The sequence below is a fragment of the Ogataea philodendri genome, assembly GCF_020536065.1.
Source record: "Ogataea philodendri strain CBS6075 chromosome Unknown scaffold1, whole genome shotgun sequence".
Classification (NCBI taxonomy): Eukaryota; Fungi; Ascomycota; class Pichiomycetes; order Pichiales; family Pichiaceae; genus Ogataea; species Ogataea philodendri.
The window spans coordinates 209234-232357 of record NW_025763889.1 but is presented as its reverse complement, the minus strand read 5'-3'; the positions used below and the strand labels follow the sequence as shown (position 1 = coordinate 232357).

The following is a 23124-nucleotide window of genomic DNA, read 5'->3' as shown; positions in this document are numbered from 1 at the left end:
GAGCTGATAAATACAGAGTGCATCACCAAGTTTTTTCACGCGACAGGCAGCTTGACAAGCACGTCGATTCCATCGCCAAGTCGGTTGACGATGTCGAGCTTGCCCTTGTTGAATTTCGTGAGCAGTGCGCACAGCGGTATGCCCATTCCGAACCCGTTGACCTCGTCCTTATTCTGTTCTTTGGCAGTGGTGAAGTGGAACTGCCAGATCTTGTATGCAATTTCTGGCGTCATTCCCCCGCCATGATCAGAGATCTTGATCACCGTGGACCCGTTGTCTTGGTATATGTTGAGTGTGATGGGGGTGTTGGTGCGAAGGGCCGGGATGGCGGAGTTTTTGAGGATCTCGAATAGCACGTGCTGGACTTGCGGAGCAACACAATGAAGCTGTGCCGAGTCCGAGCTCGAGTTGACGATGATCTGCGGAACCGGGTAGTCGTTCAGTTGGAGCACGTCCTGGGTGTATTTTAAGGCGTTGTCGACCAGTTGGCGCGCACCAATGGTCTGCACTAGCGAGTCGTTATGCAGGTAGTTGCTGAGTTTGAATGTTGTTTCGATGCGTTCAAAATGGTACCGTTCCAGGAACGAGTGGATTTTCGGGGTGTAGTGGTCTTTCAACCAGGAAAGGTCGTCTTTTGACGGCTTGGTAGCAATTTGTGCCAGCTCTTCAGAACGCACATACAGTTCGTCTTTCAAGTAGTTGACAAACCGGAACTCGGCCATCTTGGACGCCTGTTCCAGTCTCGCGTGGCTCTCTTCGTACTTCTTGCCCAAATCAAGATAATACCCTCTAATTTTGTCGTTCTCTATTGGGTTCTCCAGACATAGCAACACAGCCTGGTTCTTGTACAATTGTAGCAGGCTCTCGACCAGCGACGTGCGCCTGACGGGAGACTGAGCGGCCGCAGTCGCCTTTCCCCACGAGTTGAAGAACGCGGGCCTGAAGGTTACAAGAAAACTCATTTCGGTAAACTCGGGGGCGAGATTGGGTTTTATACTGAGGGCTATCCTTTTGGCCGTGTCCCCGGGAAAGGGGAATTTTTAGATAGCTACTGGTAAAGCACAGCCGTGAAAAAATATTAGGGTCGGAACCGGCGCGGATGGTGGCTGCAAGGTTATAGCGTGTCGTTTGCGGTATCCTTGACGTTATCTTCGATCTGTTGTTCTGGGGCGAGGCTAGTAACTGACTCGTTGGCCGTGTGGAACGACCCGGGCGCGGAAAGCAGGTTTCTTGACGAACCGTTTCTGTGCGACCCGGAGAAGTCTGGCGTAGCAAGCCAGCTACTGGAGCGGTTCACAGACGAGGCGCGGTTTTTTAGCGACTGCGGAGACCCTGGCTGTGACGGCTGCGTGCTCGGAGATGTCTTCGGGATATTGAGCGTGGGGAACGAGGGGTGGCGGTACACTCTGCGTTTGAGTGGTGTAGACGTAGCTGCTGGTTTATGAGACGAGTAAACCATCGACGAACGTAATCTCTGTTCGGCCATGGCTCCAAGCGTGAGCGATTCGGATCTGCGCCGCTGGTGACTGCGTCTTCTGCGTGGTTTCTGCTCCTGGACCTGAAAAACAGGCTCTCCGTGCTGAATCAGCGAAACCGGCAAAAACTCGAGCTGTCGTGAAGGATTCGAGATGAGCCGCGATCGGATCTTGGCAATGGCCTTGTCGAGCGAGAACTCCAATGAGCAGTGGTTCTTGATGATGGACACCTTTGGCCACGTAGCACGGGCTCCTCTGACCAAAGCATCTAGGAGAAACTCCGGAGTAGGGTTGACCAGCAGCTTGTTCATCTCTGTGAGTCTGATTTCTGGCAGAATGGTGATATCTCCCGAATAAGGCTGGGATAGAATCTGGCGCATCTTGGTTGAGAAGTTGGTAGCAAGACCGAGTTCAGCAGAAAGTTCCAGGTAATGCATGGCCTCGGCCGACAAAAGCTCGCAAGTGCCGTTAAAGAGCTGCTTGAGCTTTGCGCTGTACTCGTTCTCGATCTCTCCGCCGACACATTGAACAGACATCTTGAGGAACGGAACAACGTGCGGGTTCACCTGGCACGCAATCACATGGTTCACGTTGAACATCTCGGAGAGTCTTCTAATGGGGAGGTCAGAGTGGACCGAGCCGTCCACAAACTTGACCATGGGGTCGGACCATTCTTGCACCTCGCCGGTCTTGACGTTCTTTTCGTAGATGGCGGACGAGGCGAAGATCCCCGGAAGAGAACAGCTAGCACAGACTGCCGACCAAATAAGAACGTTTGGGGCAGTCAAATAGTTGAGCAAAGTCGGCTGTTCGTGAACAGAGGCTGGCGACACGGTGATGTTCAGAATACGGCCCGTTCTATTGTAAGCTCCACGGAACGTCAAATCTCCAAGGATCTCCTGCATGGTGGACTTCAGGTGCGAGTTATCAAACCAGGTTCCGTACTTCAGCAGCCGTCCCAAACAAGTCAGGAAAGTGTCCGGCTCGTCGTCTTTGCTAAACACCTCAAACTTGGACGACGTGATGGATTGCAAAAGGGCAAGAAGTTCGGGAGTCGTTTTCGAGCAAATCACAGAACTCAAGATCGAGCCCGAGCTAGACCCAGACACTATTTTGGGGAGCAGGTCTAGCTCCAAAAGCGTGGAGAAGACACCCATCCCCAGCATACCGAAACAACTTCCGCCGCTCATGGTAATGGCCACTCTTCCGTAGTTCTTTCTCGTCTGCATCAACATGGCCAGAATGTATTTATCATCAAGCGGACATTTTTCCGATGTGAGACATTGCAAGCACCGTTGACACTCCGAAATGTACTCCTCGATGAGAAACTTGGTACCAACAAAAGAGTGTCTATAAAGATTGATGTTATCCATGTTGGCCATGTTTCTCGACCAGGTTGTTCTTATTAAATACAACAGTCGCGAGTAATCGTTGTTCATTCGTGCGTCTCGAAGCTCTTGCAGTCTCACCTGGACTAATTGGTAATCGTAAAGAGGACTATCGTCCTCATTTTTCCAGGCCTCCTTTTCCATCAACGTGTCGAGCTTGACACTTGTGTCGTACCACTCTCTGTAGCTGGTGGCGGCCTTTTGCTGTGCGATGAGTTTATTGATCTGTGCGGTCACCTCGTCGGGCGGGCCAATGCAATGCTTGATGAGGGGCACGTCCCTTAGTATCTTTGCTATCCGTTGCAAAACCAGCGTATAGATAGACGCCGACTTCACCTTTGACGCCTCCAGCTCAGAAACACGTTTAGTGATCAGCCGCTCGGTGATGTTCTCGTACGGGTTGGCATTCTGGTCAAATGCCATTTCTTTATCACCCATGGTGGAGTTAAATTTAATTTCTTATGGTCTGCACAGCCGTATTATTATTATCACTATATTATGTTGGGATTCTCTAAGTTAACGTGAATCCTCCGTCACACACCAGAGCAGCACCGGTGGTGAAACTTGCGGCGTCGGAAGCAAGATACAAGTAAGCACCAGCGAGTTCTCTGGCCACACCCTGTCTTCCCATAGGACTCATCTGGTACCATGCGTTCAAGATCTTCTTGTCAAGGAAGTCTGAGAGCCCGGTATCCATATAGCCGGGACACACACAGTTGACTCTAGCACCAAAGGAGGAGAACTCCACACCAAGAGACTTGGTCAGGTGGATACATCCAGCCTTGGCAGCGTTGTATGGCATTTGGTAGTTAGGAACGTTGACAATCATTCCGGACATCGAGGCGGTGATGACCAAAGAGCCCTTTCTATTCTTCTTGAACACCTTTCCGACGTTCTTGGCGCAGTAGTAAACACCGTTGAGGTCGACGTCCATGACTCTGTGCCAGTCCTTGTCGTCGTTGTTGACGTCGTCGAGGATGGATCCGGTTTCCCAAACAACACCGGCGTTGGCGACAAACACGTCGATGGTGCCGAAGTCCTCAACGACCTGGTTAACGGTATCCTCGACGTTCTTCGAGGAGGCAACGTTGACCCTGTAAGCCTTTGTCTTGACACCGTATTGCTTGGCGAGCTTCTCTGCGGTTTCTGTGGCATCGGAGTAGTCCCAGATGACAAGAACATCACAGCCGGCCTCACAGTAGGCCTGAGCAGCAGCGTATCCAATTCCGTTTTCTCTGGCAGCTCCAGTAACAACACAAACCTTGCCCTTCATAGAGAAAAGGTCAAAAATACCTTTACCCTCAAGGTGGGATGGAGGAGGCTTTGGCAGAGGAGTGGTGTCTGCAGCACCGTGGACCAACGAGGTGACAATTTCGTCTTGTGTCATTGCAATTACAATCAATACCACAAGTTCCTGAGGAACACCCCGTATTTATATCCTGGATCTACTACACCATACAGGAGAAATTCGACGTGGGAAAACAAAAGAAAAGAATAGCCTCTAAGCCGCTTCGGAAGTCCTTTATCTCTCTAATTTTTTTTCAACAGTCGAGGAACTCCGAAATACAAACAATTAACGTCTATCAAATAGATTTAGTCAATAACTGGTCGATCTTTTCTTCCAAAGATTCCAATTTTTTGTCCTTGGCCAAGTTGGACGCCTGCAATTGCTCCACGACCGATTCCAGGTTCGTAACCAGGGTCTGCAGCTTCTCGATCGAAGTCTTTAGACCGCCAGCAGCACGTCCAGCAGCAGAACCAGCAGAACCTGCAGAGGCGGCTGAGGCAGGAACACTTTTTGGCTCTTCGGTTACAGCAGACTTTGGCACCTCTTTCTCCTCAACAGGCGTCTCGCTCTCGGCAACGGTCTTAACAGACTCTTCCGGCTTTGGTGTCTCCTGCTGTTCTTTTTTCTCTGGAGCAGACACGACCTTTGGTTCTTCCTTGGCTGGAGTGGTCTCCTTCTTGGCCTCAACCTCGCGAGGAACCTGCTGCCAGTCGTCGTCATCGTCGCCATCAACGTCCTGGGTGTCGTCGTCCGACAGGTCGTGCACCTTGTTCAGCAAAGAGGTGACCTCTTTCTGGTTCTTCAGGTCGTCGATGGTACCAGTATTGGACGAAAAATCAACCGCTTTGGCCTTTGGCTCCTCTTTAACCTCAGGTTTTGGCTCTTCCTTTGGCGCTTCCTTTGGCTCCTTCTTTGGCTCCTTCTTTGGCTCCTCTTTTTTAGGCTGCTCAGTCTGTTCCTCGACCTTTCTCTCGGTCTCGTCCACAGTAGTAGCTGGAGAGTCGACTCCCTCGTAAAGATCCTTCATGGACACCAGCACGGGACCACTCTTCTTACCGGCAAAAAATTCCTCGGCGCTCAATGCAGGAACGCCTGCAGGGGCATCAGGGTAAATATCTTCCTGGAACATCTCAGACCGTCTTGGTACAATGTACGAGATTGGCTCCACCGAGTTGTCGTTCAGCAACTTGTACGCACGAACAATCTCGTTGTCCTTGACACTGACGTGTTTCTTCGGTCCAACAGCGTAGCCACGTTGTGGAGACGTGGACTGGTACTCGGAAATTAAGTACAGCTCGTCCTTCTCGTACTCGTAATATCTGACATTTCCGTCTCCCTTTCCGGCAACAAACAGAATGTTGGTAGATGGATCAAAGAACGGCATCAAAACACCAGAAGAGGCGTCCACGGAGTAGAATCCTCCAATTGGGCCGTCTTCGATCTTATCCGCGTTCCAGACTCCCAGCTGTCTTTCGGAGTATCTATCAAAACCAGTGGTGGCCAATCTATTTGTGTTTCCGAGCCAGCAAACTCTGGAAACCTTGGCTCCGGTATGGCCTGGTCCCTCAGAGATGATTTCTCCGGTCTGGACGTCCCAAACTCTGAGCTTCTTGTCTCTAGAAGCAGTGACAATTTTGGTTCCGTCAAAGTTCCAGGAAAAACTTGTCACGAGGTCCTTGTGTTGCAATGTCTTTTCGCATTTCAGTGTGTCCAGGTTCCAGATCTTGATGGAGTAGTCGAACGAGGACGAAGCAAGAACGTTTTCGGCCACCGGGTGGTACAAAATGTGTCCGACTTTACGGGAATGACCAGTCAAAGCGGCCACTGGCGCAACATCGACAATTTTGTCGGTATCAATCTTGGTGAAAGTGTAGTCTTCAGGAATTTCCCAAAGTAAGATTTTCCCGTCCTCTCCAGCAGATGCCAGCTTGTTCTCATCAAAAGGATTGAAATCTGTGTCCATAACGGATCCTCCAGTATGGCCTCGGAACATTGGCACCTTATCTGGGGCTTTGCCGACTTCCTCGACAGGAATCACTATGAACGACCCGATTCCATTGGCATTGACACTGATATATTTACCGTTGCATTTCACGATGTTACTATCAAAAGCACTAATGGTCACTTTCAAATTCTCATAACACTTCTCCTTCTTGAAAGGTTGTCCAAAAACGTGTCTGAATTTGGATGCCCGAACAAACCGTCCACTAATTGCGTTAGTTGGGTTAACGTTTAAACTCACCTCATATTGTTTATTTATTAAAAAAAAAGGTCGCGGACTCAACCACTTTTTTTTGCTTTTAAAAATTACGATCCAAGAGACATGTCTAATCTTGTTGAACTGATCGAGAATTCGCATACGAAGCCGACAGACGACGAGGTCCAACAGAATGTCTTTAACGAGTGCTACAAATACTTTGTGTCTCTGGAGCAAGAACATCTTTTTTGCGACAAAACGTCTGCACAGATCGCGTGCTACTTGTTAGTGATTTGCATAGCGTTTGATGATTCAGAGATATTGGACAACATTAAATCGAAAACGAGAAACTCGCTTGATCGATGTCCAAAGTGCATTGTTGGATTCCATGAGGCTAGAGCAAATGCGAGAAACGACCTGCTATTGAAGAGAAACCTTCCATACGATAAAATCTCCATCGTGATTCAGAGAGTTTTCCAGTGGGAAGCCCAATCTTTGGTGGATCGTCTTTCAAAACTTCAGTTTACTCGGGACGAAGACCTTCTACAGGATACAGACGTGCTCAATACAATCACCGAGTGTTTGATCTGTCCTCAGCTGCTAAGAACAAACGAAAACTTGAAGACCCTTTGTTCTCATCTTTTAGAGGAGGTCACTAAACATAGATCCATCAAACCAAACCTCGACGTGTTTGCTGGAATCCTTTACTTTATGTTTGAAGGATCCGAATACCAAAGGGATTGGGCTTTGTCTTGCATCTCGGAGAACCTGAAACCGTCTAGTTTTACGTCCTCGTTCATGGAAGAGTACGAGATTCATTTCTTCAATATCCAAGACCCAACATTTTTCAACGCGGAAAACTGCATCAACTTTTGGACAAACATCATCCCTTTTCTGAGACAGTGCAACCAGCAATCGATCATGGTTCTTAATTATCCTAATACCGCTTCTGCATTCGAGAAAACCGCTTCATTCAAAGTGGTTCCTCTCATACAAATATTCATCAACCAAATCATGTCGTACTTGAACGCCCCATTGCCGTTTCTTCTGCGTGCATTTTCAGTGTTTCTGGGCAAGCTCGAGAACAGCTTTTGGGAACTCGTCCAGCCTCACACGTACCTCAATTTTTTTGACGTCTCGTTCAACAGTCCTCATTACACGCGTTTTCTGGACACTCTAGATCTGAAGAACGATAAACCAAGCTCCACTACACCTGCACTAGAGGATCTGATAAACTGGATCTATCCTCTTTACCGTTCGGTCACCCCATCACAGAAAACCCAAACAGCATGTATTGTCTTCAAATACTTTATTGACAAAATCTCGCGACCAAAGTATGGCTCTCTGTTGGCGTGCATGGGTGCAGACATCATAACAGACGAGATCAAGTTGCAGAACCCCTTGTTTGACGTGAAGCTTACTGTCGAACTATACAGCAAGTCCGATGCACGGGCTTTAATAGACAAAAAGAGCATCACGTTGTTTGACGCCATGTCGAACCCAGCAATAAAGGCCAAGGCTGTCTCCGCGATTGTTTCCTCAATGATGTACGATGTTGCATCTCTGGCTCAAGCGAGCCATTTTCTGGCCAAATACGATTCCAGCACCATGTCTACTTTAAACATGGATCTTTGGATTTTGGTTTCTCGGAAATTGTCTGCACATGACACGGATTTCGCGAGAAACCTGCTATACAGTTTAGATGAGGCCAGCTATGTGTTTTCCATTGACATAACTCTTTTGAAGATCAACTTCAAAAGCTCCAAAAACCCATCAGACGAAAGGTTGCGGGAGCTGGTGGCAGCATGCAGCAAGCAAAACAAAAATGTCACCATGTTTTCTACTTCTGTGGAGGCAATACTGAGTAGGATGTCCGATTTCTTCACTGGAGCTCATTTAAAGGAAGTTTTGCAAGACCTGCCAGCCTCTATTGGTCTATGGAAATGTATTTGTTCATGTGAGGAAAAGATGTACGACGCTGCAGTTGGTTTACTATATGAGACGTTCGATGTTGATGGAAGACTCGAGGCCATCAAGGAATTGTTCAATTTGGACTTGGCTGTGACTTTGGAGGCAGCAAAAGAAGCATTTAGAAGTTTGACCAAGTTGCAACAGTTCAATGCTTCCAAAAGAGGAGTCAGAGTGCTGATGGATATTGTGCAATGTCTGATGAATCCAATTGATGGTGTTCTGATCGACCCATCGCAGTTGAATAACTCCACGCGGAACATACTGGCTCAGTTCTGGGAAAGATGCTGGAAGTTCCTGACCATGATATATGTCAAGACCTTTGACTGGTCGAAGGAATACGAAAAGGTTAAAGCGCACGTTCAAAATACACAGCACAATGAGCAGATCACAAGAACGCTTATGGATTTTACCAGAGACGTTTTGGAACTCTCTCAAACAATGGTGGATGGGTACAAAATGATGGTTGGGTGTATCCAATTTACGGGCATGACAGAGGAACAAATCAAAAACGTTCAACAGAGTCTGATGCAGCCTGTTTTGAACGCCTTCGAAAGAACAGTTTACTGGCTCAGACTGAGCGACAGCGCGTTGCTATATCTCTGTGTTCAGTTGACATTGACTTCTTTGGATCTGGTGGATGAACTACAGCTCGAATTTGGTCAAACCTCATTAGCCATTCTGGCCAAGTTATGCACCAAGGCCAAGAAGTTCAACAACAATCTATCTGAGGAGCAGAGAGGAGCGATTTTGGTTCGTGTGCGGAAGTTCAACAGCGACTTGGTGGATCAAATAGTTGCTGAGACTGAAAGTATCCGCAAAGGTCTGGAACCAGCCAAACCAGTCTCGAAATCTGTCACGCCTGTTGAGGAAGAGTCGACAACCAGACCAAAGGTGCCAGCCAAACAATCAACGCTGGCAAGCTTCTTGTCGTCCAAACCATACGTTCCTGAACCTCCTCCGGCCCCTAAGCGTCTGTCAATGCTCGAACAGGCGAGACTGCAACTTTCTGAAAAACGTCGACAGGAACCAGCTCCAGCCAGACCGTCTGGATTCAACAGGAAGACCAGGCTTGCCGAATCGGATACCTCTGGCTCCGAGTCTGAAAGTGACAGTGAAAACTCTTTGTTCACTAGAGAACAGGTTGTTGCAAAGTTGAAGAAAACCAAGGCTGCTTTGCAGTCATTGCAGCCAAGAGGCAAGCCTATGACTGTTCGGGGAGCAGGGGTTGCACGTAACGTTGACTTGAAGAAGAAGGCCGAAGAATTGATGCGGTTGCGTTTGAATGTCAACATGAACCCGCTGTACAATGAGTTGCTGACTTGGTCGTACTTCCGAGACAGCGAGTATCCTGATGACGACCAGCAAAAATACACGGCCATCAAGAACACGTTCCAGAATGCAGAGGACTATCAAAGGACATTCAGACCGCTTTTATTGCTCGAATGTTGGCAATCTATTCAACGAGCCAAACAGGTTTCTCAAGAGACTCCGTTCAAGATCACCATTGGTTCGCGATCTGTGACTGACAACTTCTTTGATGTCTTTGCATCAGCAAAACGGGAAGTGATCACCGAGCAGAAGTGCGTTGGAGACAGCGATCTTGTGGTGTTAATGTTTATTGAAAACCTGGAAGGAGAATCCAAGATCACCAGGAAGATGCTCGCCAGTTGCAAGCATGCCTGTTTTGGCCGTGTCAAGAACATCAAGAACAACCACAACGGGTTCTCTGATATCACGATCCGAATCTCAACAAAGTCTAGCTTAAGAGCTTTCCTGAACCCTGCTACAGAGATTGTTTGCATGCGAGTTGTTCAAATGACGACTCTTGAGCGTGAATACTCCTCGTTGCAAGGTCTAAAGTATTATGACTTGAGCAAAGAAATCATTGGAGCTGTTCCGTCGGCAGTTGAGAAGGTGGATCCTGTTCTGGTTGGAAAGATGAAACAGATGTACGCAGTCAACGACTCGCAGGCAAAGGCCATTGCTGGCAGTGTCCACAAGGATGGTTTCTCTTTGATCCAAGGTCCACCAGGAACTGGTAAGACCAAAACTATTTTGGGTATTATTGGTTATGCATTAACTTCTGGCAACACCAATGTGATTTCTGTTCCTGGCGAGCAGAAAGTGTCTCCGAAACGACGGATTCTAATCTGTGCCCCATCGAACGCCGCAGTGGACGAGCTGGTCTTGCGTCTTATGGGCGGAATCAAGAACGCCAAGGGAGAGAACTACAAACCGAACATTGTTCGTTTGGGACGGTCTGATGCGGTGAACGCTCAGGTCAAGTCCACCACATTGGAAGAGCTTGTGGATGCCCAGCTCAGTGCTGGCAACACCATGTCTGACGACTCCAAGATCCGTGAAGAACACCGCAAATGTGTCAAAGAGAGAGACGATCTGAGAAATAAGCTGGTCAGTGAGGAGCTTTCTGCAGACGAGGTGGCCAAGCTGGAGATGAAATTGCAGGAGGTGGTCCAAAAGAGAAAGGAGCTGGGAAGAAGACTCGACGAACTACGTGAGCAAAACTCCGTGAAACACAGAAACAGAGAGATCGAGCGCAGGAACGCACAGTACAAAATTCTCAGCTCGGCAGAGGTGGTGTGTTCCACGCTTTCTGGGTCTGCGCACGATGTTCTTGCTGGGATGTCGTTCACCTTTGACACTGTTGTGATTGACGAGGCTGCGCAGTGTATTGAGCTCAGCGCTATTATTCCACTGCGGTACGGAGCCAAAAAGTGTATCATGGTTGGAGACCCCAACCAGCTTCCACCAACAGTCTTATCACAACGGGCTGCCGAATTCAACTACGAACAGAGTCTTTTCGTCAGAATGCAAAATAGCCACTCCAACTCGGTGTATTTGCTGAATATGCAGTACCGTATGCATCCGGAGATTTCTAAGTTCCCATCGAAGGAGTTCTACGACTCCAAGTTGCTCGACGGTCCGGGAATGGCAGAGATGAATGCCAAGCCATGGCACAGTATCACAGAGTACGGGCCATATAGGTTCTTTGATATCCAGGGTAGCCAGCACCAGAATGAACAGACAAAGTCTCTGTTCAACTACCAGGAGGCCAAGATAGCTTTGGAGATCGTGTCCGATTTGTTCAGGCTGTACCCGGACGAAAATTGGTCGGGCAAGATTGGTATTATTTCTCCGTATAAAGAGCAGATCAGGTGTCTCAGAGAAGTGTTCATTCAGAAATACGGGTACCCAATTACGAAGGAGATCGACTTCAACACAGTGGATGGATTCCAAGGTCAGGAGAAGGTGATTGTGCTATTCTCCTGTGTTCGTGCTGGCGAACAGAACTCTGGAGTTGGTTTCTTGGCCGATGTTCGTCGTATGAACGTGGCTTTGACCAGAGCACGGTCGTCGCTATGGGTTCTCGGAAGCAAACAGACCCTGACTTTGAACAAGACCTGGAGACACCTTGTGGAAGACCTGTACGAGCGAGGTCTTGTGACCAAAGCCAGTCCTGGGTTCACCAAGAATAATTCCAGGGCACCAGTGGAATCTGCTAAGAAACGCGATCAGCAGGCGGCAGAATTAGCACACGGGCCAAAGAAACAGAAACTCGACACGATGAGCTACTCGTCGCTCAACAACACGAAAAAACGGCCTTCCAAGTCCAAGCCTGCCAAACCACAGCTGTCTGCTCCTGCACCGCCCGAAGCCGGCTTACCTAATATTCCTAATAGGCCAGCAGCAAAGCCCCAGATTCCGAGCGGGCCTACTGGACCCGACGGTAACGGTCTGATCAAGATCAGCAAGCCCAAGCCCAAGTTCCCGCGCAGACCCAACCGGAACTGACGCCATTTAATTGCACCAGACACGAGGTTGCGAAATAAATAGTGATTTGCATATATAATTATTTTCTCCAACTTGCTTAGTATGGGAAACATTCCGTCAAGTCTTCTGGACGACCTGTCTGAGGGCACAAACTGTAAGTTGCTATTTGTTCACCAAGACTAACAACCAGTCGGATCTGATGAAATCGACCGGTTAGCCAAGCGCTTCATGAAATTAGACACCGACAACTCTGGGGCCATCGACAAGGAGGAATTTCTGTCGATTCCGGGAATTGGACAGAATCCGTTGGCCAAACGCGTGATAGACATCTTTGACACCAACAGAGGAGGCGACATCGACTTCAAGGAGTTTGTGGCCGGGCTGTCGATCTTTTCTAGCGGGTCCGTCGACGATAAGCTCAGGTTCCTGTTTCGGGTGTACGACATGGACAACGATGGGTACATTTCGAACGGCGAGCTATTCCTGGTGCTGCGCATGATGGTGGCGAACTCGCTGAGCGACGTGCAGTTGCAACAGCTTGTCGACCGCACCATTATGGAAAACGACGAGGACGGAGACGACAGACTCAATTTCGAAGAGTTCAAGAGAACCATCGCACACACCGACGTGGCCAGCAAGCTCTCGCTCGAGGACAAGATTTGAATCAATCTCGTTTCTCGCCCTTGCTGTTTTGGATGGCTGTTTTTGCGTGGACGTATTTTTCGGGACCACTAGTTCCTGCGGTCACATCTGACGTGGAGGCAATGGGCAACGAGTAGGCCGGCTTGATCGGGAGCGGGGACGACGACGACAACGAGTGCATGGTGGAATTACTGAAAGACGGTTTCAGTATTGGCTTGGGCTCCTTGAGTTCTTTGGGCTCCTCTCCCTTGATAGTGCTAATGGTATTTTGGATGGCGGTGATCTCGTCCGTGAGAATTGCCTGGATGTAGTCCAGGTGCGACTTTTTAGCCTGGTCTCTGCGTTGAGTCAGGGCGTCCAGCGCGACGTCCAGCTGTTTGAGCAGCAAATCGGTCTTCTCCGGAATCGTGTCTGAGATAATGGCCTTCAACGACTCTTCCAGCGAGCTGAGCGTCTCAAAGGCGTCTGTCAGATACACCGAGCACTCGTGGAAACTCGTTTCCTTCGACTCGGCCACATGGATTAGGTCTGTAAGCGCATTTAACTGTAAATTAAAGTTTTCAATGATTGTCACTGGATTAAACTGTTTCTGGATCAGTTTAGTCGATTGAAGAGCTTCCATCTCCACAAACTCTTTGGACTCTAGCTGGTTCAACGAGTCATAATATGTATTCAGCTTGATATCCAGCAACGATTTGGATTCGCGTAGTTGCTGGTTCACCTGTTTCTGTTTCTGTTTCATCGACTGTAGTTTCTCCTCCAGCTGTTTAATCTCCGAGTTGATCTTGTTGCTTTCTGTTAACAAAGTTTTATACGTGGCTCCCTCGACAGTGTTGTTTTGGATCTCGTCGATCTTGCTGAACAGCTGGCCCTTTTTTGTTTCCCATCGCTGGAAGTTGTTCAACACGGCGCTCTTGTTATGTTTTTCTGTGGTGTATATTTCCTTCATTGCCTGGTGGATCTGGTTCAATTCGGCAAACAAAGACAACAGTGACTGTCTATCACGCTTCACACGCTTGCTTCCCTTTTGGAGATTGCGCCTGTGATTCTCTATTGTCTCCAGAAGTTTTGAAACGACCACTATCTCCTGGTTCTTTAAATAATGCATGGGGTCATCAACAAGCCCCAGAGACGGCACAACAGGAACGTCCAACGACACCTGCGGTACCGAAAACGTGCTGGCAGTTTCCGAGTATGAGTTAGAGCCCCATATTTCGTCCTTGTACCCATCCTCCAAAGAGGGCCCCATATCGTACTGTAAGGATCCTATCGGAGAACCCAGGCGGGAATCGACCAGATCGGCCAAACTGGTGTTAGAACCTCGCGCAGAGGCGCCGTGAACACCTCCGCCCGTCTCACTCGGCCTTCGCCGCGGAAAAGAAGATTCAAACTTGCTAGACATGGCACATGGATTTATTTATTATTAATTATTTTTCTCTACTTGTTGCCCCTTATCATAGTCGTACCCACGAGCTATTCCCAAACGGCCTTCCTCCAATTCGGCGCCCTCGAGCTCGTCTTGGCCAAAATCGCTGCCGAGACCAGTCCACTCGCGCGACTGAAGGTAACTGGCCGAAGTGCTGACGGTGTTCTTGATGCTTAGGGTGTTGGAGAACCGAGCAACCAATTGTCCATCTGTTGAAGAATCAGTCGAGCCCAGCTCCACCTCCAAGTGCTTGATCTGTCTGAGCGGTCTGGAAGACGCCAATTGACCGGTCACGGGATTGAACTCCGGCACATACTCCTCTTCTTCGCCGTCTTGCTCCTCTTGTTCCTCCTCCTCTTGATCCAGCACAGCCTCGAAATCGGTGATCCATTGGCCTGTCCATGTGATTTCCTGTTTGAGGGCCAGCTGCAGCTCGTACGGCGTGATGATGTTCTTATAGTACTCGCCGTACGTGTCGAGGATAATTCCCGACTGGCCGCATCCAATGATACACCAAACGTCGACGCTTTCAAAATTGGCCAGTTTTGCAACGTTCGGCTTGCCAACCACAAACATGTAATGTTTCTTGCCTGCGCCACGCACCCAGCGAATCACCTTGTTCAGCAAAGTGCGCGTGTTTGACAGTGACAGCGTGTTGATCAGAATTCCCACGGTTCCTGCGCTTCTGGCCATGTGCATGGCTCTGTATCGTTTCATCAGCGTCGGGAACGGCCCAGAACTCACTGATGCAGAGTCTACGTCATAGATGGTCATGCTAGAGAACTGTGTGCTCAGATAAAGCAGCCGCGGGTCTTCTGGTTTGGTTATATGGAACAGAGAACACTCATCCAATGGGCCGTCAAAATGGATGATCCGCGAGGCCAGATGCGTTCCCTCGCTGTTGTGCACTGTCTGGTCGATTATTGCCGCTTTCGAGCGCTCCAAATCGAGCTCCGCGTATCCAACGTTGTACTCTGGGGACAGCTGCTCGTATATGTCGTACAGATGGCTGGTGTATGGAGCATCGGCCATCAGGATCACCTTGTCGTCGGGGGAGTACGTGGCCTTGAACGCCTCCACCACTTTCTCCTTGTCCAAGAACGGCTTACCAAACACATAAGCTGCACTGAGCTTGTCGACCGGGTTCAAACAGGCGTCTCCAAAATGCACAACAAGATCCGCCGAAACGTGCTCGGCAGCCACCTCATCAATACAGCACGGCGAGTAGGACGTGTCCGCCAGTATCCACACGTCGGGCCGGTTCTTGCAGTCACCACCGCACTTGCCGCTGCACACCTTGACAGACTCAATATCCTGTGCGCTGGGCACGTGACCGGGATCACGCGGCAGCTTGTCGAGGTGTTGTTGCACCAGTTGCAGCACGATGGGCGAGTCTGCCACAAGCGAGTCTGGGAACTGCAACGCTATGCGTCTGAATTTCTTATCCTGGAGAAACCGAACCAGGTCCGTCACCGAGTAGTACTGTGCCAGAAGCTGTTTTAGGGTGGATTCTGAATTATCGGAAATCTGGCCAAGGTACGCCCGCGCGGTAGAAGTCTTGTTGACCTTGGCAAACTCGAAATCGCCGGCGTCTTGCGCTGTTGATAACGCCGGGGCCACTGTTTCTGTCATGCTGGGAGACTCGTACGATTCTGGTTTAAAGATATTTTTTTGAATTTTTTTTTGAATTTTTCTAGTTTTTCCACTATCACTATCTATGGCTTTAGAACTGGGATACACTGCCGATTACCACGTCCATTTGCGGCAGGACAAGATGATGAAGCTCGTCACGCCGACCGTCAAGCAGGGAGGAGTCTCGATCGCGTACATCATGCCAAATCTGGTGCCTCCTATCACCTCTTTGGACCAGGTCGTCAAGTATAAGCAGGAGTTGGAGCAGGAGTGCGACTCCACCACTTTTTTGATGACATTCTATCTCAGCCAGGAGCTGACACCTGAGCTGGTGGAGGAGGCCGCATTGAAGAAGGCCATCAGAGGAATCAAGTGCTACCCTGCGGGAGTCACCACGAACTCGAACGCTGGAGTCGATCCGAACGACTTTTCGCAATTCTACCCGATCTTCGAGGTGATGCAGAAACACGGCCTGGTTTTGAATCTCCATGGCGAGAAACCGTCCACCTCCAACGGCGACGGCAAAGATATCCATGTTCTCAACGCCGAACCAGAGTTTCTGCCGGCGCTGTTCAAGTTGCACGCAGACTTCCCAAAGCTCAAGATCGTCCTTGAACACTGCACTACCAAGGCCGCTGTTGACGCAATCCACGAGATAAACAAAGACCTCAAACAGGGCGAGCAGCCGAACGTTGTGGCATCCATCACGGCCCACCACCTGTATCTGATCGTGGACGACTGGGCAGGCAACCCAATCAACTTCTGCAAACCGGTTGCCAAACTGCCGGACGACAAAAGAGCACTCATCGCGGCAGCCACCTCCGGAAAACCGTACTTCATCTTTGGCTCCGACTCTGCTCCCCACGACGTCCGCAAGAAAGCAGTGCACACGGGTGTCTGCGCAGGTGTTTACACCCAGCCGTTCGCTATCGCCTATTTGGCAGAGGTGTTTGAGAGTCAAGGAAAACTGGACAAATTGAAAGACTTTGTTTCGACCTTTGGTAACGCGTTCTATACCATGGACGAGTCCAAGCTGCGCTCCAAGCAGAAATGCTGGCTCGTGCCGAAAGAGTCGGTCGTGGCACAAACAGTGTCAACACAGGACCTGTCGGTGGTTCCATTCCGTCCTGGAGCCAAGCTCAAGTATTCCGTCGAATGGAGATAACTTAGATGTTTCCTAAAACAATCATAAACTTGAGGTGCCGGTCGTGTCCCTCGGGGAACGTTCCGTCATCGTTGAAAACACACATGCTATTGCTCTTCCATCCCCAGCTCTGCGACTTGTGAAAGTCGTTGGGAACAGAAAGAAACGACGTAATTGTAGGCCTTTCGCGTCTTGATGGAGTGAATATGATAAAATACACTTTTATCATGCTTCTTTGGTCCTCGTATGTCAGGAACGAACGTCCGTCCGTGACTGGGCTTCTTGATGTTTGAGCCGATCCGTCAGAAAATGAGAGCTCGTTCAAGCTCAAAAGCGAATCATCCTGAACGTTCTCTTTCTCCTCTGCGCCGTGCAGGTTGCTACCGGAAAGCGAGATCGACCCGTCTGAGCCCATGTTCATTTGTTGGGACCGTTTTCTTGGCATGGACTGGTAGTTGATATTTCCTGCGTAAACATCTGGATTTATCAGGCCGTGCTTGGATGCCGGGGTCGAGTTGCCGTTGTTGGCCCTATGGAGATACGCTCCTATTTGATAGGTGTTTTTCAGCTGGAGACGGTTCTTTTGCAGGTACAGGTTCCAATATGAGCCAGCATACCAAAACGTTGTGCCATACAGTCTCTTCTCGGTGAGTAGGTCCGAAACGTTAGCAAAGGCAATGGAGAACCGGAATGGAGGAATTGATGTCCAATTGTACAGTCGTTCGATCCTCGGGCTTTCATCTTGCGTGGACTTCCCGTTCTCGTTGGATGCGGGAGTTGGCGACGAGCTTAGGACATCGTGCGTTTTCTTGTCGAGATCGGCTGGGAGCCCGGAAATCGTGGCATCCTTGATCGGAACCTTGAACCACTTGGAGTCAGCGGTTGGCGGCGCAGCCGTCGTCACTGTGGAGGCAATGTTCGACGAGGACGAGTGCAGAACCTGTCTTTGCAAGTAAACCGCCTGCCACAGAGCCTTATGAAGAACCTGCGAGTCGATATAGGTGTTGCCATACACATCGGAGTAAGATTCGAGTTCCTGCAACTGTTCGGGGCTCATATGGCAGTAATGGATTTTGTCGTTGAGAACTGTCTTGATCGGCAAGATATCTTCGCTGTCGAATCCGGCCTCGATTCGGCGCTCAAGCAGTTTGATGATGAAAATACACCGGTCCCATTCGGTTGGCACAAAGAAGTAGTTCTCGCCAACAACCTCGGCAATAACAGACACCGGGATCTCGTCCCAGGCCTCGACACCCACCTCCCAGCCGTCAATGGACAGTATTCCCTTACCGTTCTGGATAATTCGCTCACTGGCAGAACCGTAGTTGTTGGTGACTGCAAATTTCATGATATCGGAGATGTTTGACATGTTCATGTTTTTCACAATGTAATCCGTGGCGGTACAAACCGCCTCGTTGATGGCCAGGTACTGGCCGACTGCGATCATGTTGTACGGGATTTTCTTTTCTTCTGATGAGTTGACTGTGCCGTATAGTCTGGATATGGCCAATTCGAAACTGGTTTGTGTTATGCGCGGGTCGTCGAACTCCAGCACGAATCGGTTGCGGTACTCGGAATCCTCGTCGGCAGGCCATTTGAACAGACTTTGGAAGTAGTCGCTGCGGTCCAAAATTAGTCTGTGGAGCGAATACGATGTTCCAAAGGCCATTATGGTCACGTCAGAATAGGCCCCCTCTAGAAACCCGCGCTTATAGAAATAATCGGTGGGGGATTCGATCAAACAGCATCCATAGGGACAGTACTCACCCTCACCCTCCGGTAAAGAATTCGTCTGGATATTGTTTGTGGTCATGTAGTCTTTTGGCGATAGATCAACCGAACTTGACAGGGGCCCCGAATATGGAGGCTCTGAGTCGAGCGATTGCGGAGAAAACGCTGGATCGCGGTAGTAGGTGAGGTTTCCTGGGGCCGAGCCGCGAAGAGGTCTTCGTCTGGAAGTGGAGCTGGATTCGGACATTGTAAACAATTAATGCCACAGGAATAAATAAATAAAAAAGCTGATACACTTGTGTGGAGTAAGATTGAGTTATTAAGTAATCTATACATAAACCAAAAGCGAATCTGGATTGCCAGAACTAGCGGTACTAAGAGACTTGCTGGTGGTGATTGTGGATACTGGGGGCTGTTATACTGTTATTCGTATAACCCTTAACATGTCCTGGGTTCATTGATTCTTGATATGAGTAACTATTCGTTCTCCTGGAACAATTCGTTGATTTTCCGATAAATCTCTTTGTCCTGGTCTGTTTCCTTGGACAGATCGTTTTCGTCTTGATTGATGTCTTGCATCCAGAACAGGTTCTTGGCCCCGCTACTCAAGAACGTGAGCATGTACACTCTTCCCGACTTGCACGACTTGACCTTTTTCCACGTCACGTCTCCAGCAATCACAAGCAATTCCTCAGAGTCTATTCCCGACACAGTGTTGTCACGAGGCTTCCACACAAACAGATAGAACTCGTCGCCCTCGTCGCTCTGGCTGATCACAATCTCGCCCTTGACCGGGTTCGGGGTATACACCTTGGTTTCCTCGTTGTAGTCGACTTTTCCAGCCTTGAATTTAAGCGGCGATGAAAGAACCATGCTGAATATAACTGTGCTGTGGCAAACAAATAACTAACGTAATTTTTCTTTCAATTTTCATGCATTTCCCTCCGGACGAAATTAAGATCCTTGTTGAGGAGATCGCCCAGATCCTCCAATCGAGGAAACAGACGCTGTCTGTGAGCGAGGGAGCGTGTGGTGGGTTACTGAGCGCTTACTTGATCTCGTTGCCCGGCGCGTCCAAGTTTTTCGATGGAAGCAGACTTATCTACAGTCTCAAGTCACGCCTGAAGCTTAGTGGCTGGGACACCGACCAGATCCGCAATTACACCGGCCCGAGCGAGGCGGTTGTTCTTAGACTCGCAAGAAACCTAAGAATTGAGTTTGGATCAACATACGTTCTCTCGGAATCTGGGTTTGCTGGACCGTCTACAAGCGTTGGTTTGGGAGACCAGGAGAGTATCACCGACAGCTCGAAACAAGGACTGGTTTACTTGGGAGTCAGCGGACCAAATGGAGATAAGTCCTGTGTGATCAGCACCGGCCACGAAGACCGGTCCGAAAACATGCAGTTGTTTGCTAAAAAAGGTCTCGAGTTCTTACTAAGGGTGTTAAGAGAAGAAGGTACAACAATCCTTTAAAACATTATACACACGTCACAAACATACCTAATTGATGATCTCCTTTAATGCCTTTCTGATGCTATCAACTCCCTTGAGCAGGTCCTCCTTGGAGATGACCAATGGTGGGGCGAGTCTGATGATGTGCTCATGAGTTGGCTTGGCAAGAACACCGTGATCCTTCATCTTAAGACACAAGTCCCATGCAGTTTTGCCGTTGGTCTTGGTGTCGTCCACCACAATGGCACACAGAAGACCTTTACCTCTGACCTCCTTGATGACTCCGTGGGACTCGTCCTGGAGCTTTTTCAGCTCGGTTTGCAAGAACTCTCCAAGCTCGACGGATCTTTCCACAAGCTTCTCGTCCTTCACAACCTCCAGAGCCTCGATAGCCACGCGCGACGCAAGAGGGTTACCTCCATAGGTGGATCCGTGCGAGCCTGGCTCCAACGTGTACATAACTTCCTTGGAAGAAAGAACAGCAGAAACGGGCAAAACGCCGCCAGAGATGGCCTTACCGAGCAGAACCATGTCGGGCTTGTCTTCACGAGGCAGGTAGTGCTCCCAGCAGAGCAGCTTTCCGGTTCTGGCAATACCGGTTTGAATCTCGTCGGCGATCAATAAAACGTTGTATTTTTTGCACAAAGCCTTGACCTTGGCAAAGTAGTCCTTTGGAGGAACAACAATACCGGCCTCTCCCTGGATTGGCTCGATCAGAATGGCCGCGATCTTGTCGCCAGCGTTGGCAAAGGCAAGCTCGACGTCCTCGATCTTGCCGTAACGCAGGATCTTGCCGTCAGTTCCTGGAATCACAGGACCAACTTTCTCCAAGTATGGACCGAAATCGTCTCTTGCCTCTGGGTCAGTCGACATACTGACAATGGCGAGCGATCTGCCGTGGAAGTTGTCTGCACAGGACAACACAATGGCCTCGTTTGGAGCAATACCCTTCTTCTTGTAACCCCATCTTCTGGCGAGCTTCAAGGCGGTCTCGACAGCCTCGGCACCCGTGTTCATTGGCAGAACAGACTCGTAGCCAAAGAACTCGGTCACGTATTTAGCGTAGGAACCAAAGATGTCCGAGGAGAACGCTCTGGAAGATAGTGTCAACTTCTGGGCCTGTTCGACAAGAGCATTAATGATTCTTGGATGGCAGTGGCCTTGATTGACGGCAGAGTAGGCACTCAAAAAGTCGAGGTACTCTTTTCCTTCAGGATCCCAAACCTTGGCTCCCTTGGCCTTGGAGAACACCACAGGAAGTGGGTGGTAGTTATGTGCAGCGTATTCATGCTCGTATTCGGTGGCCTTGGCCGATGTCAGGTTAAACTCAGGAGAAACCATTTTTACAGCGAGACAGAAATGAGGTGAGCTTTATATATATCAAGTGTTCGCGATGGCCTGCTCATAGCGAACAAAAAAAAAAGAGTAAAAATCTGGAGAAATAGTTAACGGCAAGAGAACCCGAATGCTTTAGATTGATGCTATTTAGTGGTATTTTTGTCCTCCGCCAATATTCGTTTCCACGTTGGCGAGTCTGACGTTGAATCCATCAAGATCGGACTGCAGTTTGTGGAGATTGCGCTCGTCCTCGGTTCGATACACAATCTTGCTGTATCTTGGTGCGAGGGTGTGGAGAAGAATTGGGGGCACAGCCATTCCAGCCATGAGTGCGAGGAAACTAACGTTGTGTTAGACACGGGGAGATGGTGGAAGTAAAGTGTACTTACGTTGGACTTGCGATTTGTCGTATAGCTGGCATATTGAAATCAATGACGCCAACATCAGTCCTCCCCCCGGTATTTATACTTTTTCGTGCCGATTACCCCACTAATTTTTATGGGGTAATTTATCGTATTCTTGTGACTCCCGGACTTTAGGAAAAGCACTAAAGTGGCAATTGTTCCGGAAAGTATCACACATAGTGTCAAGAATTGCAGTGTATCTGTAGTTGCAGATAGAATGACCAGATCGGCGAGTTTGAACCGAAACTGCTGATCTTTTGTTGACACCAGGGTCTGCAACATGCCGATCTCGGTGGAAAAGGCAACCACCAGCCGGACGTGCTCTGTCATGTGGCTGATGTCCAGTCTGTCAACCGTGTCTTTGCGCGAATGAATGTAAGGGTTCGACAATGCCACCTCCGACTCCAACACGTACACGGCGGGGATCCCGTTCAACAGGGCTGCAGAATGATCGGAACAAATACGCCGGCATTGTGTCTCGCGGTAAGGAACAGTGCAGTAGGTGCTTATCAGTTGCTTGACGTATTCGGACAACGAGTGTGAGGCGTAGTCTGTCACCAGCCCCAGGTGTGGCGTTCCAGTCCCAATGTACCCGGTCATATCCTGTTGGAGGAACGCCACGACGTTCGAATAGTTGGAGAGCACTTCGAGCGAGCCCTTCATGCCGGGCTCTTCTGCCGCGTAGAAGTGGAATTCCACGGTTTGGACCAGGTCCAGGCTCGACTGGTGGAGCACTCGTATGGCTTCCAACAGTGTGACCACTCCCGACAGGTTATCGTCCACTCCGGGCGAGCCAGTGAAAGGCACCAGACTGATGGAGTCCAAATGGCACCCGATCACCACTTTGGACTCGCGTTGTCCCGGTAACTTGGCAATCACAGACGGCTGTTTCCAATGCGCGTGAGGATAGATGCTGGCAGCGACGCCCATTTCGCTTAGTAAATCGTACACTTTCAGCGCAAACAGCTCGCCCTGTCGAGAATTGAACTCGCGGTTGGGGTACTCTGCCGCAAAAGAGCGCAGGTTGGAATCCAAATTACCGGGCTCTATTTGATCGATAAGCGAAAACACCTCGTTTTGTAAACTGGGTGCGGGATAATCGATCGTCAAAATGTCCACCGGCCATAGCAAAGACACGTACCGCAAATGAAACGTTTGCAACACAAATAGTGCCACACACACAAACACCCCAACAAGTAGCACCATTTAAATACTGGCCAAGAAATTATTTATACTTTTTTT

At 49.4% G+C, this 23124-nt stretch overlaps 20 protein-coding genes across 20 annotated transcripts; 7 read left to right on the top strand and 13 right to left on the bottom strand.

Annotated features, from left to right (window-relative positions):
- Positions 1-35: 35 nt before the first annotated feature.
- OGAPHI_001904 (uncharacterized protein) lies at positions 36-962 on the bottom strand (the record flags this gene model as incomplete). Its single annotated transcript, XM_046202716.1, has 1 exon — positions 36-962. The coding sequence occupies one exon, from the start codon at positions 960-962 to the stop codon at positions 36-38; it is 927 nt and encodes a 308-aa protein (XP_046062564.1).
- A 152-nt stretch (positions 963-1114) lies between these two features.
- OGAPHI_001903 (uncharacterized protein) lies at positions 1115-3301 on the bottom strand (the record flags this gene model as incomplete). The annotated part of the gene is made up of 1 exon (XM_046202715.1): positions 1115-3301. One exon carries the CDS (start codon positions 3299-3301, stop codon positions 1115-1117), a length of 2187 nt encoding a protein of 728 aa, XP_046062563.1.
- Positions 2379-6048, top strand: OGAPHI_001901 (uncharacterized protein; the record flags this gene model as incomplete). Its single annotated transcript, XM_046202713.1, has 5 exons — positions 2379-2666; positions 2756-2870; positions 3565-4291; positions 4417-5137; positions 5506-6048. The coding sequence occupies 5 exons, from the start codon at positions 2379-2381 to the stop codon at positions 6046-6048; spliced, it is 2394 nt and encodes a 797-aa protein (XP_046062561.1).
- Positions 3375-4250, bottom strand: OGAPHI_001902 (uncharacterized protein; the record flags this gene model as incomplete). Its single annotated transcript, XM_046202714.1, has 1 exon — positions 3375-4250. One exon carries the CDS (start codon positions 4248-4250, stop codon positions 3375-3377), a length of 876 nt encoding a protein of 291 aa, XP_046062562.1.
- Positions 4447-6591, bottom strand: OGAPHI_001900 (uncharacterized protein; the record flags this gene model as incomplete). Its single annotated transcript, XM_046202712.1, has 1 exon — positions 4447-6591. The coding sequence occupies one exon, from the start codon at positions 6589-6591 to the stop codon at positions 4447-4449; it is 2145 nt and encodes a 714-aa protein (XP_046062560.1).
- Positions 6475-12132, top strand: OGAPHI_001898 (uncharacterized protein; the record flags this gene model as incomplete). Its single annotated transcript, XM_046202710.1, has 1 exon — positions 6475-12132. One exon carries the CDS (start codon positions 6475-6477, stop codon positions 12130-12132), a length of 5658 nt encoding a protein of 1885 aa, XP_046062558.1.
- Positions 9105-9698, bottom strand: OGAPHI_001899 (uncharacterized protein; the record flags this gene model as incomplete). Its single annotated transcript, XM_046202711.1, has 1 exon — positions 9105-9698. One exon carries the CDS (start codon positions 9696-9698, stop codon positions 9105-9107), a length of 594 nt encoding a protein of 197 aa, XP_046062559.1.
- Positions 12133-12290: 158 nt separating the features above from the next.
- Positions 12291-12725, bottom strand: OGAPHI_001897 (uncharacterized protein; the record flags this gene model as incomplete). Its single annotated transcript, XM_046202707.1, has 1 exon — positions 12291-12725. The coding sequence occupies one exon, from the start codon at positions 12723-12725 to the stop codon at positions 12291-12293; it is 435 nt and encodes a 144-aa protein (XP_046062557.1).
- Positions 12340-12774, top strand: OGAPHI_001896 (uncharacterized protein; the record flags this gene model as incomplete). The annotated part of the gene is made up of 1 exon (XM_046202706.1): positions 12340-12774. The coding sequence occupies one exon, from the start codon at positions 12340-12342 to the stop codon at positions 12772-12774; it is 435 nt and encodes a 144-aa protein (XP_046062556.1).
- A 1-nt stretch (position 12775) lies between these two features.
- On the bottom strand, positions 12776-14155 carry OGAPHI_001894 (uncharacterized protein; the record flags this gene model as incomplete). The annotated part of the gene is made up of 1 exon (XM_046202704.1): positions 12776-14155. One exon carries the CDS (start codon positions 14153-14155, stop codon positions 12776-12778), a length of 1380 nt encoding a protein of 459 aa, XP_046062554.1.
- Positions 13860-14093, top strand: OGAPHI_001895 (uncharacterized protein; the record flags this gene model as incomplete). The annotated part of the gene is made up of 1 exon (XM_046202705.1): positions 13860-14093. The coding sequence occupies one exon, from the start codon at positions 13860-13862 to the stop codon at positions 14091-14093; it is 234 nt and encodes a 77-aa protein (XP_046062555.1).
- A 21-nt stretch (positions 14156-14176) lies between the features above and the next one.
- On the bottom strand, positions 14177-15811 carry OGAPHI_001893 (uncharacterized protein; the record flags this gene model as incomplete). The annotated part of the gene is made up of 1 exon (XM_046202703.1): positions 14177-15811. One exon carries the CDS (start codon positions 15809-15811, stop codon positions 14177-14179), a length of 1635 nt encoding a protein of 544 aa, XP_046062553.1.
- Positions 15812-15896: 85 nt separating this feature from the next.
- OGAPHI_001891 (uncharacterized protein) lies at positions 15897-16976 on the top strand (the record flags this gene model as incomplete). Its single annotated transcript, XM_046202701.1, has 1 exon — positions 15897-16976. One exon carries the CDS (start codon positions 15897-15899, stop codon positions 16974-16976), a length of 1080 nt encoding a protein of 359 aa, XP_046062551.1.
- On the bottom strand, positions 16250-16651 carry OGAPHI_001892 (uncharacterized protein; the record flags this gene model as incomplete). Its single annotated transcript, XM_046202702.1, has 1 exon — positions 16250-16651. One exon carries the CDS (start codon positions 16649-16651, stop codon positions 16250-16252), a length of 402 nt encoding a protein of 133 aa, XP_046062552.1.
- Position 16977: 1 nt separating the features above from the next.
- On the bottom strand, positions 16978-18933 carry OGAPHI_001889 (uncharacterized protein; the record flags this gene model as incomplete). Its single annotated transcript, XM_046202699.1, has 1 exon — positions 16978-18933. The coding sequence occupies one exon, from the start codon at positions 18931-18933 to the stop codon at positions 16978-16980; it is 1956 nt and encodes a 651-aa protein (XP_046062549.1).
- Positions 17633-18321, top strand: OGAPHI_001890 (uncharacterized protein; the record flags this gene model as incomplete). Its single annotated transcript, XM_046202700.1, has 2 exons — positions 17633-17907; positions 17982-18321. The coding sequence occupies 2 exons, from the start codon at positions 17633-17635 to the stop codon at positions 18319-18321; spliced, it is 615 nt and encodes a 204-aa protein (XP_046062550.1).
- A 230-nt stretch (positions 18934-19163) lies between the features above and the next one.
- OGAPHI_001888 (uncharacterized protein) lies at positions 19164-19559 on the bottom strand (the record flags this gene model as incomplete). Its single annotated transcript, XM_046202698.1, has 1 exon — positions 19164-19559. The coding sequence occupies one exon, from the start codon at positions 19557-19559 to the stop codon at positions 19164-19166; it is 396 nt and encodes a 131-aa protein (XP_046062548.1).
- Positions 19560-19618: 59 nt separating this feature from the next.
- OGAPHI_001887 (uncharacterized protein) lies at positions 19619-20161 on the top strand (the record flags this gene model as incomplete). The annotated part of the gene is made up of 1 exon (XM_046202696.1): positions 19619-20161. One exon carries the CDS (start codon positions 19619-19621, stop codon positions 20159-20161), a length of 543 nt encoding a protein of 180 aa, XP_046062547.1.
- A 27-nt stretch (positions 20162-20188) lies between these two features.
- On the bottom strand, positions 20189-21481 carry OGAPHI_001886 (uncharacterized protein; the record flags this gene model as incomplete). The annotated part of the gene is made up of 1 exon (XM_046202695.1): positions 20189-21481. The coding sequence occupies one exon, from the start codon at positions 21479-21481 to the stop codon at positions 20189-20191; it is 1293 nt and encodes a 430-aa protein (XP_046062546.1).
- A 440-nt stretch (positions 21482-21921) lies between these two features.
- On the bottom strand, positions 21922-23088 carry OGAPHI_001885 (uncharacterized protein; the record flags this gene model as incomplete). The annotated part of the gene is made up of 1 exon (XM_046202694.1): positions 21922-23088. One exon carries the CDS (start codon positions 23086-23088, stop codon positions 21922-21924), a length of 1167 nt encoding a protein of 388 aa, XP_046062545.1.
- Between the last annotated feature and the right edge of the window lie 36 nt (positions 23089-23124).